This window comes from Oncorhynchus kisutch, linkage group LG22, assembly GCF_002021735.2.
Source record: "Oncorhynchus kisutch isolate 150728-3 linkage group LG22, Okis_V2, whole genome shotgun sequence".
Classification (NCBI taxonomy): domain Eukaryota; kingdom Metazoa; phylum Chordata; class Actinopteri; order Salmoniformes; family Salmonidae; genus Oncorhynchus; species Oncorhynchus kisutch.
Genome location: NC_034195.2, coordinates 1,057,497 through 1,072,856, shown reverse-complemented (window position 1 = coordinate 1,072,856; position 15,360 = coordinate 1,057,497). Strand labels below are relative to the sequence as shown.

At 40.3% G+C, this 15,360-nt stretch overlaps 2 protein-coding genes across 2 annotated transcripts; both read left to right on the top strand.

Annotated features, from left to right (window-relative positions):
- Positions 1 to 407: 407 nt before the first annotated feature.
- Positions 408 to 8,097, top strand: LOC109867532 (troponin I, fast skeletal muscle-like). The gene is made up of 7 exons (XM_020456730.2): positions 408 to 505; positions 2,098 to 2,130; positions 2,840 to 2,876; positions 4,106 to 4,231; positions 7,261 to 7,350; positions 7,440 to 7,613; positions 7,775 to 8,097. Exons 2-7 carry the CDS (start codon positions 2,123 to 2,125, stop codon positions 7,853 to 7,855), a joined length of 516 nt encoding a protein of 171 aa, XP_020312319.1. The 5' UTR covers positions 408 to 505; positions 2,098 to 2,122; the 3' UTR covers positions 7,856 to 8,097.
- A 1,146-nt stretch (positions 8,098 to 9,243) lies between these two features.
- On the top strand, positions 9,244 to 13,710 carry LOC109867530 (troponin I, fast skeletal muscle). The gene is made up of 7 exons (XM_020456729.2): positions 9,244 to 9,359; positions 10,757 to 10,789; positions 10,943 to 10,979; positions 12,429 to 12,554; positions 12,785 to 12,874; positions 12,961 to 13,134; positions 13,428 to 13,710. The coding sequence occupies exons 2-7, from the start codon at positions 10,782 to 10,784 to the stop codon at positions 13,509 to 13,511; spliced, it is 519 nt and encodes a 172-aa protein (XP_020312318.1). The 5' UTR covers positions 9,244 to 9,359; positions 10,757 to 10,781; the 3' UTR covers positions 13,512 to 13,710.
- Positions 13,711 to 15,360: the final 1,650 nt, after the last annotated feature.

The window sequence follows — 15,360 nt, the reverse complement described above, 5'->3', positions numbered from 1 at the left end:
GTTAGTGCACTGCAATGAGGAACTCTGCAATGAGGAACTCTAGCCCTGCAAAACAGTGGCAGGGTGTCCACTTTGTTATCGTTTGAACTGCAGATTGCCCCTTCAACAATTGCTTTCTGATTTTATCATCATTCAACCAAAATAGTTCGAAGAATATATCAATGTTGTCCCTTGCTTAACCGGGTTTACCTATCCATGTTGTCAGTGCTCATCTGGGATGGCTTTGTTTATCCCTTCCAACACTGTAGGAACGGAAGCCAAGTGGCAGCTCAGGTTTTGGGAGACATTTTGCATGAAGGGAAATTTATGATATGAGTTGGAGGAAAGGGTTGGTGGTATTTCAGGAGCTCGCAGTTCCATTGGCCTAAGTAGTGTCCACCACCATAAGAAGGTACTGGATTTCTGCTGATTCATCACTAGTCTACATATAAACCCTGTTTCATTTGTTCTTGGCCTGTGACTCCCCTTCTTCACCAGAGTGTGTCCTGTCCTCCTCTTCTCATAGGTGAGAACATCTCTTTTCCTCTGATCTTTATTACACGGAAAATGAAGTCTGGATGTGTCTTATTGATAAATAACGCAACACAAAGTCACACAGTGGGTCGTAGGTTTACCTGTTAATTAAGACTGTGTAGACTGTGATGATAAGGTGACTTCATGGCTACATTTACAGATAGCATCTGGAAATGATCACACTAAGTGACGTCTGTCACAAGATCACTACGTTTTACCTGACAGTACAGGTGAATACATTGAGGTAAATATATCATAATTTCCTCCTGACAGCCAGTGGATAATATGAGAGACAAATTAGCCTGTCTAGACAGAATGATGTGGCCCATGGGGGGGAAGGCTCCTGTTCACAGGCTTTACTCTTGCATGGAAGGCGGTTGAAGACGTTGACTTAGCTATACACATACCAAAGAGTTGAGTTTCTGTTTGCTTTTGGTGGTATTTAACACTTCTCTCTTTGAGTGATTTATGTTGCTCCAATATTCAATGTGAATAACTGTTATGGGTAACAACATGGGATCTGTGATGGAGATCTATAACTTAGATTATAACTAGTGTGCGATAACTAGGTTACAGCAGACAGTGTTTACTGAACGGGGCTTTGGGGCCATTGGTTCGTGGCCAGTTCCTCTTGGGTGACAGCTAAGAACTGGGTGTGGGGTTGATGCCAAGGGTCGTGGGGTTGATTGCCGTTGGGGCACCTATACCAAAAGTGTATGCATTCATGACTGTAAGTTGTTTTGGATAAAAGCTAAATGGAATATATTATTATTATATTAAAGTATCATTCTCTTGAAGTACGGAAGCTCTACAGTTATGACATGTCTATCTTGCGTTAGAAGGTAACAGCTAAAATAAACTTTTGCTCGCCGTGTATGATCCTATTTGACAGATTGGAAAAGGATGTGTTTGCAAAGAGTTTTTATTCACTATTTCTCTGTTTGCCGAAGTATAATAGTACCATGTATTTCATCAATTGATATGACTGCATCTGAGCCTATTTGAACTGAACGTGTCATTGATTAAAAACGAGGGAAAACAGAGAAGTTCTTAATAAATGAAGACAAACAAAAGTAGATCCTATTCTTAACATTGATATTCATTGTTGCAGTGTGGTTAAATAACAGTGTCTTACCACATTTGAGGCCTTCTGATGACCACACTGAATTTGATTGAAAGGACTTTTCAAAGAGATACCGATAGGGTTCGCTGAGGACGCAAGTTGCATTGATATGAGTGATACCCAAGATGTTCTCAGGGTTGAGCAGGACCATGACGCCTGCTGAGGTTTTGTCTATTAATGACATCAATAAAATGACAGCCCATGAATGTCATGGGTGACTCCAGTCTCCAGCTGTCCAAATGTAGCCTGATCATAATTGCTCCAAAAGGTCTTATCGGTAAAAAGGATCAGGTTTCCCCTCCCTTCCTTGAAGAGTCCAGATTGTTCCATTAGCAGCCAGTGTTCATTAATCAATCTTGAGCTGGATAAAATAGCCTTTGCTAACTTTAGGCAGATAGCACCCTGCAGTGCACACTATTGCTAAAAACATTTCTCTTGCCTGTTGTGTCTTTTTGTGACAGGGTCTGAAGCACACATTCCGCCATCATGTCTGAGTAAGTAACCATTACCTTGTTGTTTGCTACCATTTGGTGTTAGAAAGTGATGGAGTTGTTATACCAAAACAAAAAGGCAGACAGGCAGACAGAAAACAAACAGCAAACCCTAACCCTCAAATTGACCAATTGCTAGTATGTCTAAACCATACCCTAATATGGGCAAATATACACATGTATAATACGTGAAACTTAATATTTACTTATGTTTTGATTGCATAGCAATACGTAATTCCTGTCATGTTTTTGTATTTCTGTGTTTGGCCTGGTATGGTTCCCAATCAGAGGCAGCTGTTTATCGTTGTCTCTGATTGAGAACCATACTTAGGCAGCCTGTTTTCCCTCTATGATTTGTGGGTAGTCATTTTCTGTTTTGTGTTTTTGTTGCACCTTACAGAACTGTTCATTTGTCGGTTTGTTGTTTTTGTACAGTATTCATCTTTATTAAAATTATAATTAATATGTACCACGCTGCACTTTGGTCCTCTTCTCCTGACGACAATCGTTACAATTCCACTAATGATACCACATTGCTCCTAAACTCCCTAGAAACCTTTGGGTTTGCCTCTTTCTTTGTTCAACAACAATGTGAGAAAAGTTAAAGTAAATGAGACATTTATGACCTTTCTATTCTATGCAGCATGCCATAGAATATCATTGATACAACCCTTGGTCAGCGTATTGACCAGTTATGTCCCTAACCCTACAGGAAAAGAATGACCTCGAGCCGTAAGCATCATCTGAAGGTAAACCAACACATTTCATTGCGACAACTTTCTACTGTGCCTTCAAAGAATTCACACCACTTGACTTTTTCCACATTATGTTGTGTTAGTCTGAAATTAATCGTTTTTGTCACTGGCCTACACACAATACCCCATAATGTCAGAGAGGAATTATGTTTTTTGACATTTTTGCAAATGAATTAAACATGAAAAGCTGAAATGTTTTGAGTCATTAAGTATTCAACCCCTTTGTTATGAAAAGCTTATATAAGGTCATGAGTAAAAATTTGTTTAACAAGTCGCCAGTAAGTTGCATGGACTTTGTGTGCAATAATAGTGTTTAACGTTATTTTTGAATGACTACCTCATCGCTGTACCCCAGACATACAATTATCTGTAAGGCCCCTCAGTCGACAAGTGAATTTCAAACACAGATTCAACCACAAAGATCAGAGAGGTTTTCATCGTTAAATACTGGGGTGTTTTTCATGTTTAAAAAAAATTACGGAATGGAGCTAAGCACAGGCACATTTCTAGAGGAGAAACTGGTTGAGTCTGCTTTCCACTAGACACTGGGAGATGAATTCCCCTTTCAGCAGAACAATAACCTAAAACACAAGGCCAAATCTAAACTGGTGTTGGTTACGAAGAAGACAGTGAATGTTCCTGTGGCCAGTTGTGACTTAAATCTACTTGAAAATCTATGGCAAGACCTGAAAATGGTTGTCTGGCAATGATCAACAACCAATGTGACAGAGCTTGAAGAATTTTGAAAATAATAATATGTAAATGTTGAACAATCCAGATGTGGAAAGACTGACAGCTGTAATAGCTGTCAAACGTGCTTCTGCAAAGTACTGACTCAGGGGTGTGAATACTTATGTAAATGAGCTATTTCTGTATTTAATATTCAATCCATTTGAAAACATTTCTAAAAACATGTTTTTAATTTGTCATTGTGGGGTATTGTGTATAGATATATCAGGGAAATGTTGAATTCAGGCTGTAACACAAAAAAACTTGGAATAAGTCAAGGGGTATAAATACTTTCTGAAGGCACTGTAAGTATTCTTATGGTGTGCTCGGTGAGTTTGGTGGCAAAATTGCATTTTGTCGATGGGTATGCTTTAAAGCAGTATTTGGCTCTAGGTATGACAATGTACAGATGTATCTCTTTGTCCTCCACAATCTTTAAGCATCCAATACAAGCTACTGTGTCATAAATGTCACTATATGTCTTTGTCATCCAGAGCTTGATGCTCCAGATTGCAGCCAATTTGATTGAAGAGGAGAAAAAGGAGATTAAGGAGGAGAAAGCCAATTTCATGGCTAAGATCCCCGCCCTGGATTTGTCTGGAGATCAAGCGGCGCTGGTGGTAGGATACCAGTCATTCATTCCTTTACAAGTTCCACAAAGCTACTCTAATCTATTCAATATATCACAATGTACACTGAGTGTAAAAAAAAACATTAGGAACACCTGCTCTTTCCATGACTGAACAGATGAGTCCAGGTGAAAGCGTTGGTCCCTTATTGATGTCACTTGTTAAATCCACTTCAATCAGTGTAGATGACAGGGAGGAGACAGGTTAAAGAAGGATTTTTTAAAGCCTTGAGACAATTGAGACATGGGTTGTGTATGTGTGCCTTTTCAGAGGGTGAATGGGCAAGACAAAATATTTAAGTGCCTTTGAACTGGGTACGGTAGTAGGTGCCAGGCGCACTGGTTTGAGTGTTTTAAGAACTGGAACACTGCTGGGTTTTTAATGGTCAAAAGGTTTCCCGTGTGTATCAAGAAGGGTCCTCCACACAAAGGACATCAAAACAAATCAAATCAAATGTTATTTGTTAGATGCGCCAAATACAACAACCTTACCGTGAAATGCTTATAAGCCCTTAACCAACAATGCAGTTCAAGAAATAGAGTTAATAAAATATTTACTAAATAAACTAAAGCAACATAAAAAGTTGAAAAAAGTAACACAATAAATGTACATAACAATAACAAGGCTTTATACAGGGGGTACCAGTACCAAGTCAAAGTGCGGGGGTACAGGTTAGTCCAGGTCATTTGTAAAGTGACTATGCATAGATAATAAACAGCGAGTACCAGCAGTTGGGGGGGGGGGGGGTCAGTGTAAATAGTCTGGGTAGCCATTTGAGTAGTTGTTCAGCAGTCTTATGGCTTGGGGGTAGAAGATGTTAAGGAGCCTTTTGGTTGAAGACTCCATTAACGCTTGTCGTGCGATAGAAGAGAGAACAGTCTATGACTTGGGTGACTGAAGTCATTGACAATTTTTTAAGCCTTCCTCTGACACTGCCGAGTATATAGGTCCTGGATGGCAGGAAGCTTGGCCCCCAGTGATGTACTGGGATGTACGCACTACCCTCTGTAGCGCCTTACGGTTAGATGCCGAGCAGTTACCATACCAGGTGGTGATGCAACTGGGCAGGATGCTCTTGATGGTGCAGCTGTAGAACTTTTTGAGGCCAAATCTTGTTTATTTTGTCCAGGTGGGAAAGGGCAGCGTCCTGGTTGAGTACATGTCCTGGTAATCCATCTGGCCCCACGGGTTTGTGAATGTTGACCTGTTTAAAGGTCATGCTCACATCGGCTACGGAGAGCGGAACAGCTGGTGCTATCATGCATGCCTCAGTGTTGCTTGCCTCGAAGCGAGCTTAAAGTGTTTTTAGCTCGTCTGGTAGGCTCGCGTCACTTGGCAGTTCGCTGCTAGGTTTCCCTTTGTAGTCCGTAATAGTTTTCAAGCCCTGCCACATCCGACGAGTGTCAGAGCTGGTGTAGTAGGATTCCAGCTTAGTCCTGCATTGATGCTTTGCCTGTTTGACGGTTCGTCTGAGGGCATAGCGAGATTTCTTATAAGTGTCAGGATTAGTGTCCCACTCCTTGAAAGCGGCAGCTCTAGCCTTTAGCTCCATGCGGATGTTGCCTGTAATCCATGGCTTCTGGTTGGGATATGTACATACGGTCACTGTGGTGGTGATGTCGTCGATGCACTTATTGATGAAGCCGATGACTGAGGTGGTATACTCCTCAATGCCATTGGACATATTCCAGTCTGTGCTAGCAAAAAAAGTATTGTAGCATCTGCATCATCTGACCACATCCGTATTGAGCGAGTCACTGGTTTTTGCTTGTAAGCAGGAATCAGGAGGATATATTTATGGTCAATTTGCCAAAATGAAGGGCGAGGGAAGCTTTGTATGCATCTCTGTGTGTGGAGTAAAGGTGGCCTAGAGTTTTTCCTCTGGTTGCACATGTGACATGCTGTTAGAAATAAGGTAAAACAGATTTAAGTTTGCATTAAAGTCCCCGGCACTAGGTGTGCCGCTTCTGGATGAGCATTTTCCTGTTTGCTTATGGCCTTATACAGCTCGTTGAGTGAGGTCTTAGTGCCGGCATCGGTTTGAGGTGGTAAATAGACAGCTAAAAATAAGATAGTGTGTTCTACAGCTTATCATGAGGTATTCTACCTCAGGCAAGCAATACCTTGGGACTTCTTTAACATTAGACATCGCCAGCAGTTTTTGACAAATAGACACACACCCCCGCCCCTCGTCTCACCAGACGTAGCTGCACTGTCCTGCCGAAACACAGAGAAGTCAGCCAGCTCTATATTATCCGTGTCGTCGTTCAGCCAAGTCTCGATGAAACATAAGCTATTACAGTTTTGTCCTGTTGGTAGGATAGTCTTAATCGTAGATTGTCCCGTTTGTTTTCCAATGATTGCACGTTGGCCAATAACACAGAGGGTAGTGGTGGTTTACCTACTTGTCTGCAAATTCTTACAAGGCACCCTGTCCTCCTCACCCTTTTGATGATGGGGATTTGGGGGATTTGGGGCTTGTTTTGACAAAGCAGTATATCCTCCGCGTCGGTCTCATTAAAGACAAAATCTTCATCCAGTTCGAGTTGACTAATCTCTGTTCTTCTGTCCAGAAGCTCTTTTTGGTCATAAGAGACGGTAGCAGCAAAATTATTTACAAAATGAGTAACAAACAATGATAAAAAACAAACAAAATAGCACAGTTGGTTAGGAACCCGTAATATGGCAGCCATCCCCTCCGGCGCCCACTTGACACAACTGTGGGAAGCATTGGAGTCAACATGTACCATCATCCATCTGGAACGCTTTCTACACCTTTTGGAGTCCGTGCCCCAACGAATTGAGGCTGTTCTGAATGCAAAAAAAGGTGGTGCAACTCAATATTAGGAAGGTTCCTAATATTTTGTACACTCAGTGTAAGGCAAAGCCTTTATCAGCTCTCTCTCTAGATAGTTGTTGAATGCAGAAAGTTGTTAATTTCACAGACTTTAGATGCTGGTGCCACACTGGTGCTCTGGAGCCTTTTACAAATCATCTGTAATGTGTTTGTGTGCCAACAGGAAATGCTCAAAAAGTTGTCCCAGACCATCGACAAGGTTGATGAGGAAAGATATGACGCAGAAGCAAAAGTGAAGAAGACAGAAAAAGAGGTGCAGTACATTGCATTCCATATTGTCCTCATCCTGAAAACATATACCCCTGGAAAAGTAATATTTCTCCTGACTTTCTCACTTCCCAGATTGAGGACTTGAAGATGAAAGTTATTGAGGTTCAGGGCATTAAGAAGCCAGCCCTGAAGAAAGTGCGTATGTCTGCTGATGCTATGCTTGCAGCTCTGCTGGGCACCAAGCACAAGGCTTCCATGGATTTCAGAGCCAACTTGAAAGAAGTGAAGAAGGAGGTCAAAGAGGAGGTGGGTATTTGTGTGGAATCTTACAGAGCAGAGAATCACAGCACTGTAGGAGTTGGCAACATTTGTCCTACGTTTTCAGAGCTTTGATGAAAAGATCAGTTACATGTGTTTCATATTTTATCCTCAAACACTGAAAAAGTCATAAACTTTGTGTCATGCAGGAGGAAGTCGGTGACTGGCGTAAGAACGTTGATGAACAGGCTGGCATGGATGGCAGGAAGAAGAAGTTTGAGTCCACATAAATTATTGAATTAGTTTTGGTGTTCAAAAACACGGAGGCTACTGAGTGATTCATTTATCTTTGTCATTATTTTGAGGCACTGTTAGAGAGTTAGAGTATAGCATCTGATAAGCACATATACTAACTGTAAACTGTCATTGAATTGTAACATATTTTCCAAATGTATAGGCTTATCGGAAATATATTCAACTGCCAAACTGCAGTAATTAAATAAATGTCAGCAACATGGTGAAATGATAGACATTTCGTGGTCCTGTATTGTGTTCAATTTGGTTACCCCTTTCAGATTTGGTCCTTCAATGCTTTTGGATGTAAGATGTTCTGAAGTGTGGTTGCAAAAAAGTTGCCTTGCTTCTAATTTCAGGAATCTTCCAATCAGGATTTCTGGAACACCTAGAGATTTTGGCAAAGTTACCAGCATTTTGCAACCCTATTCTGGAGAAGCCTAGATCAGCTTGGGTCAAGGATATCCAAATACTATATAAACAAATCTGAATTATAAACCACAAGATGTCAGTATAGTAGAACATTCTTTCTCTTTCTTATGACCCTTCCTCTTTTTTTCATTCCCTCTACCCCACTCTCTCCTCTTTCTCAGACTGATTCCTCTTTGACCAACAAACAAGCATGCCATCTTTGACAAACATTCATCAAACATCCTCCCCATAACCTTTCAAATTGAAGGTATGGCAATGGATAAAGGGAGGAAAGTTAAGGAGTTTTGAACAAACAAAAGGCAAAATGCACTTGTAACCAAGTGTAATGTGTAACCAAGCAGAATAATAAGTAGAGTAGCATTTCAGTTATGTGTTATTCATTATTTTGTTTATCTACATTTGTTATATGGGGGCCTGCTTAAGCACTCAATTTATTAGATTGTGTTCTGTCTTTAAGACAATAAATTAATGTACAACTTTTGAAAATCTATTAAGATTGTAAAGTAGTTTTCTGGAATTGATAGTATGATTCCCTTGTTTAATCACATTACTATGATTCACTTGTTTAATTAGATTCCAACTTCAATTCATAGAGATTTTAGAAATAACATTTTTATACAGTATTGATTACACATTTAGGCATCCAAAAGGAACTTAAAGTCCATTTTTTCCAATACTTACATTTGTTATCCATGTTGCCCGTGAATATCATAGACATAGAATAACTTCACTCATATCTATAATTACTTTCCCAATCGCTCCCATACTGTACTGTAATTCTATATTCACAAGCCAGAGCAACATACATGGATTTTCTTGGAAGACATCTTGAAGGAAATAATATGAGGTGAACAGGGTTGAGCAGAGTGTATTTCAGGAGCTCGATGTTCCATTGGTCTGACACGGAAACCACTTCCATAAAGAGGACCCAGTGCTTCTGCTGATGTATCATCCGACACCATAAATACCGTGTTTCATGTTTCACTGCCTGTTGCTTGCCACTGTGCTAGTCTTCCCTTCTTCCTCCAGGTGTGTCCTGTCCTCTTCCTCTTCCTCTTCCTTTCATAGGTGAGAATCTCTATTTTCCTGTCTTCCTATCACACTCTTTGTGTGTAGCATCACTGGGATTAAAAGCACAAAGAAATAGAAAGAGACTAAAAAGCCTCCCGACAGATGTCAATCTTAGCTGTCAAACACACTCGTTACACATTGCTGTATTACTGTACATCACCTTATGGATCATTACAAATTGAACATATGGAACAGACGTATTCACCTGGCAATACAGGTGTTTTACACGTCTGGTTTTCCCTCTGACAGCCAGACGTGATACTGATAGAACATTTCAGTTGTCTTGACAGAATGATGTGAGCCATGGCCTCTGTGTTTTGTATTCAGATGTATAGAGGTCGATAGAAGATTGTGAAACTATTGGCTAGGTGTCTGGTTAGGGGTGATACTCTTGCATTCAAAGCTGGTAAATACATTTAACCTATATCCAGAAAGTTGCTATGTGTTTATTTGAGGAGTTGGATGGGGTAACAGCTTCGTGAAACTGAATAATAGACAGCATGCCGTGTCATGTTAATTGCTATGTATGTGTAATGTGAAACAAGAAGAGAAAGGTAAAATAGTTGTGTTTCATGAGCGATCTTTCATCAGCCTTGGCTTGCTAAATTGTATACTTGACTTAATTCGATGATTGGAAATGTAAATAATTGATTTGATTAGATTATGAATGAATGAATGGGAAAGTAAAGTGTCAGATGTTCTCAGTTGACAAACATGGTCCAATGAATTAGTTAAATCCCTTTAGCCTATCTTTCTAATTAACTTAGAGCTCAGTCATGTAGCTGGATCCAGACGATGGAATTGGATGAGGGCTCATCTCCACATCAAAACCTTTTTTGAGTATTGAAAATGTTTGAATGAACTTTTAACTGAGACTTGTTGTAATCGTAGGGAGGGAAAATAGCAAACCAATATATTAGTTGATTAAATCTGACTATCTTCATTCAACACCAACACATCTGTCTGCAGAATGAAGAAGATGCTGTTGAAGATGCTGTTGATTTATGTGATTAGGAAGGCTTTTCTGATACATGCCACCGCGGCAGGTTCATAAATCGTGTGTCTTTGAAGGCAGCAGCAGTTAAAGTCTGTTAAAGTCACTTGGCCAAACTAGGTTCGTAGTAGAAACATTATCCCTTTTCAGAGCTAGAGTCTGGAGTGATTATGAGCGAGCTAAAACTGGACCGATAGAGTCAGGTGTCATCTCTGACTTTTTTAATGGTTGATGGTTGTTAGCATGTGAAACCCTATTCAATCTTCAGCTAAATATCACAGCGTGATCTTTAGACCAGACTTGTCTCTCGCTTTTGAACTTACTGCACCCTAATGATATTATAGAAAGGTTTTTATCATAAATATTAAAACAAGTCTTCTTTCTTCTGTCTTCTACTCAGGGTGTGAAGCACAACAACAGCCAAGATGTCGGAGTAAGTCTTGGCACATTTTTTTTTATTCAATAAAAGTTGCATTCCAGACTTTCAGCCTGACACAAAACATGTCTGATCCAGCCATAAATTCTCTCAGTAATGCAAATGCCGCTTATATCCCTAACAACATGTCAAATCCACCTTTCTTCATAGAAAAAAGATGACGTCGAGTCGCAGGCATCATCTGAAGGTAAACGAATACAATGAATTGTGGTCTATTGTCTGAAAGAATCATCACAGGCACACCAATACTCAGCACTTGAGTAGATTAGTTTGGCTTTCACACGACTGGTTTAAAAACTTTTCACCTCTTTAATACTTTATATAACTTTTTTTTTTAGCCCTGTTTGGTATACAATTGGTAGTTACAGTCTTGTCCCATCGATGCAACTCCCGTACGGGAGAAGTGTAGGTCGAGAGCCGTCCTCCGAAACACAACCCAGCCAAGCCGCACTGCTTCTTGACACAATGCCCGCTTAACCCGGGAAGCCAGCCGTACCAATGTGTCGGTGGAAACACCGTACACGTGGCGACCATGTCAGCGTGCAATGTGTCCGACCCGCCACAGGAGTCGCTAGTGTGCAATGGGACAAGAGCATCCCTGCCGGCCAAGCCCTCCCCTATCCCGGATGATGCTGGGCCAATTGTGCCCCACCCCATGGGTCTCCCGGTCGCGGCCGGATGCAACAGAGCCTGGTTTCGAAACAGGATCTCTAGTGGCACAGCCAGCACCGTGATGCAGTGCCTTAGACCACTTCCCCACTTGGGAGGCCCCTCTTTAATACTTTAAAGGGGAAATCTGCACTTCAAACAATAACACAGTGAACACCTCACCACTGTTTTGGTAAAAAGCTAAGGGATGGACCCGCATGGCTTACTTAGTTGGTAGAGCATGGCGCTTGCAACTCCAGGGTTGTGAATCCCACGGGGGACCGGAACAAAAAAAGAAAAGTACAACAATTTATGCACTTACTGTAAGTCGCTCTAGGTAAGAGCATCTACTAAGTTACTAAAACGTGTGGTTTTTCCATAAATAAAACAATGTGGTTTGGGCCTGGAGATATGTAACCACTCTCAAATTCATAGACAGAGCTATGGGTTCAAGGACCATTCATGAAGCCCAGAAGAAGCGAGAGGGATAACCTGTCTTCTCTAGCAGGTGGTGTTTTATCATTTTTTTTTCCGCTCACCAAGTGATTCGTTGAGAAAGTGTTGAATTTGGTTAACAAAACTGTAATGGCTTATTTTCTATGTGTGGCTTATTTGATCGAATAGAAGTTTCACAATGATACGACTGTTAAGACTGTTAAGACTGATACGACTGTTAGGAGTGTTTTGATATATGTAGGACAACTGATCATCTCAGCAACTTTGAGATAAAAAAAAACACTTTATATCAGAGTTGTGCTTGGTCACCAATAGTTACCACAGCATATTGATGGTTTAACAAGAGACACACTGGAGATAATCTAGTGGCCAAAATGCATTGTAAAAGGCCCAATGGGTATACAGTATATTATTGATTTAAAAGTCCAAACATGTATGTAGCAATCAAAGATTTCCACTTTAAGTCACATTTTGTTCACCAATACTATGTTGTAGACTGGATTTGGCCATACTGTGTTTCTTTGTTCTCCAGAGCTTGGTGCTCCAGATAGCATTTGAGTTGATTGAAGTCGAGAAAAAGGAGGCTGAGCAGGTGAAAAAAAATTTCATGGCTGAGATCCCTGGCCTGGATTTGTCTGGAGATCAAGCGACGCTGATGGTACGATACTAGTCATTCATTCGTTTACACAAGCTTTGCACATCTAGTCCAATGTTCTAGGCCTGCAGTGTACCATTGGTGGTTCTTGTAATAAGCAATGTGTATTTGCATACAAAGTACACAGACTCCAATTCCTTCACTCTAAATAACTGTTGCCTGGAGAGACTGATTCCTTCAGGAGAAGATAGTTTGTGTTACAAATTCTATGACGTGTGTTTGTGTACCAACAGGAAATGCTCAAAAAGATGGCCCATACCATTGACAAGGTTGATGAGGACAGATATGATGCAGAAGCAAAAGTGATGAAGGCTGACAAAGAGGTAGAATGCATTGTATCTTGTATCTTTCCTCATATTGAAACATATATTGCAAATCTAATCTTTCTCCTGACTTTCTCACTTCCCAGATTGAGGACTTGAAGATGAAAGTGATTGAGATCCAGGGCATGAAGAAGCCAGCCCTGAAGAAAGTGCGTATGTCTGCTGATGCTATGCTCCAGGCTCTGCTGGGCACCAAGCACAAGGCTTCCATGGATTTCAGAGCGAACTTGAAAGAAGTGAAGAAGGAGGTCAAAGAGGAGGTGGGTATTTGTGTGGAAACCTGCAAAGCAGAAAGTACTGTGTACCGAATCTGTACTGAGCTTTGATTGTCCAATGTGGCTCAGTTGGTAGAGCATGGTACTTGCAACACCAGGGTTGTGGGTTTGATTCCCACGGGGGCCCGTATAAATCTATGCACTCATTACTGTAAGTCACTCTGGATGAGAGCGTCTGCTAAATGACTAAATCCTTTTTTTACATGAAAGGATCAGTTGATAGTATATCCTCAATATGTCTTTTACATATCATCTATCACAAACTTTCTGTCATGCAGGCAGCGGATGCAGTCGGTGACTGGCGTAAGAACGTTGATGAACAGGCTGGCATGGACGGCAGGATGAAGAAGTTTCAGGGTTAAACACAGCTGTATTTTGTCGGTACATAGATGGATTTATATGACCTTGTTGTTAGGAATCCCTGCAGGAAGAGGATCTTTGATCCGAAATGCTGTTATTTTTTTTATACTGTAGCTGTTCAACTATTCGACACTATGGTCTTTCTCTCTCTGTCTCGCTCTCTTCGCCAAATAAAACAATAAAACATGTTTAAAAAGCTTGTGAAAGTTTTTGTCATCCGTTTGCATATATTTCGATCTGGAAAATGGACCTGTACAGTGGCTAAATCCAATACAATAAATATCATTGAGATTTAGCAAAGTATTATATACAAAATATATATTGTTTGATTGATAGTCTTTTATTTAAAAATAATAATAATTGAGATACAACAACAAACACACAACCCTGGATTGAACAACCAATTATTATTCAGTAAATAGCCAACCTCATTTTTCATCCAGATTAGGAAATTGTTGTGGATGTAATCTGAAGTTCGTAATAATACTGTTCTTAACATCTATTGTGCTAACAGTTTTAGCCATATACATATACAGTATATGGAGAGTTAGGTCAATGTGTTTAAATGTTCAGATAGCACAACTTTATCATCCATAGCGGTTGCTAAGGGACACTTAACGCCTCTGTGTTGTGCTGTTTATTTCGAATCGTTTTTAAAACCTGTGAAGATGTCCAGTGAAAGCAGATATGCAATTTGTTGACACAGTAAAGACTTGGATACACCAACTTTTCAAGAATAAAGTTCAAAATTGGTGCTAACACAGACGTTCTAAAACCTGGCCTACCTCTCTATGTACAGTGCCTTGGGAAAGTTTTCAGACCTCTTGACTTTCTCCACATTTTGTTACGTTACAGCCTTATTCTAAAATTGATTAAATAAATAAGTAGAGGTTGACCGATTATGATTTTTCAACGCCGATACCGATTATTGGAGGACCAAAACAGCCGATACCGATTAATCGGCTGGTTATTAATTTGTAATTAGGACAATTACAACAATACTTAATGAACACTTATTGTAACTTAATATAATACATCAATAACATCTATTTAACCTCAAGTAAATAATGAAACGTTTTCAATTTGGTTTAAATAATGCAAAAACAAAGTGTTGGAGAAGAAAGCAAAAGTGCAATATGTGCTATGTAAGAAAGCTAACGTATAAGTTCCTTGCTCAGAACATGAGAACATATGAAAGCTGGTGGTTCCTTTTAACATGAGTCTTCAATATTCCCAGGTAAGAAGTTTTAGGTTGTAGTTATTATAGGAATTATAGGACTATTTCCCTCTATACCATTTGTATTTCATTAACCTTTGACTATTAGATGTTCTTATAGGCACTTTAGTATTGCCAGTGTAACAGTATAGCTTCCGTCCCTCTCGCTCCTCCCTGGGCTCGAACCAGCAACACAATGACAACAGCCACCATCGAAGCAGCGTTACCCATGCAGAGCAAGGGAAACAACCACCCCAAGGCTCAGAGTGAGTGACGTTTGAAACGCTATTAGTGCGTGCTAACTAGCTAGCCATTTCACTTCGGTTACACCAGCCTCATCTCGGGAGTTGATAGGCTTGAAGTCATAAACAGCGCAATGCTTGACGCACAACAAAGAGCTGCAGGCAAAACGCACAAAAGTGTTGTTTGAATGAATGTTTACGCGCCTGCTTATGCCTACCACTGTCAGATACTTAGATACTTGTATGCTTGTATGCTCAGTCAGATTATATCCAACACAGGACACGCTAGATAATATCTAGTAATATCATCAACCATGTGTAGTTAACTAGTGATTATGATTGATTGTTTTTAATAAGATAAGTTCAATGCTAGCTAGCAACTTACCTTGGCTT

What these genes read in the sequence shown, in the direction of transcription:
- LOC109867532 (XM_020456730.2), top strand. An exon ending in GCCGTAAGCATCATCTGAAG is followed by an intron (nt 2,877 to 4,105) that starts GTAAACCAACAC and finishes TTTGTCATCCAG; the next exon opens with AGCTTGATGCTCCAGATTGC. An exon ending in GAGATCAAGCGGCGCTGGTG is followed by an intron (nt 4,232 to 7,260) that starts GTAGGATACCAG and finishes GTGTGCCAACAG; the next exon opens with GAAATGCTCAAAAAGTTGTC.
- LOC109867530 (XM_020456729.2), top strand. An exon ending in GTCGCAGGCATCATCTGAAG is followed by an intron (nt 10,980 to 12,428) that starts GTAAACGAATAC and finishes TTTGTTCTCCAG; the next exon opens with AGCTTGGTGCTCCAGATAGC. An exon ending in AGAAGGAGGTCAAAGAGGAG is followed by an intron (nt 13,135 to 13,427) that starts GTGGGTATTTGT and finishes TCTGTCATGCAG; the next exon opens with GCAGCGGATGCAGTCGGTGA.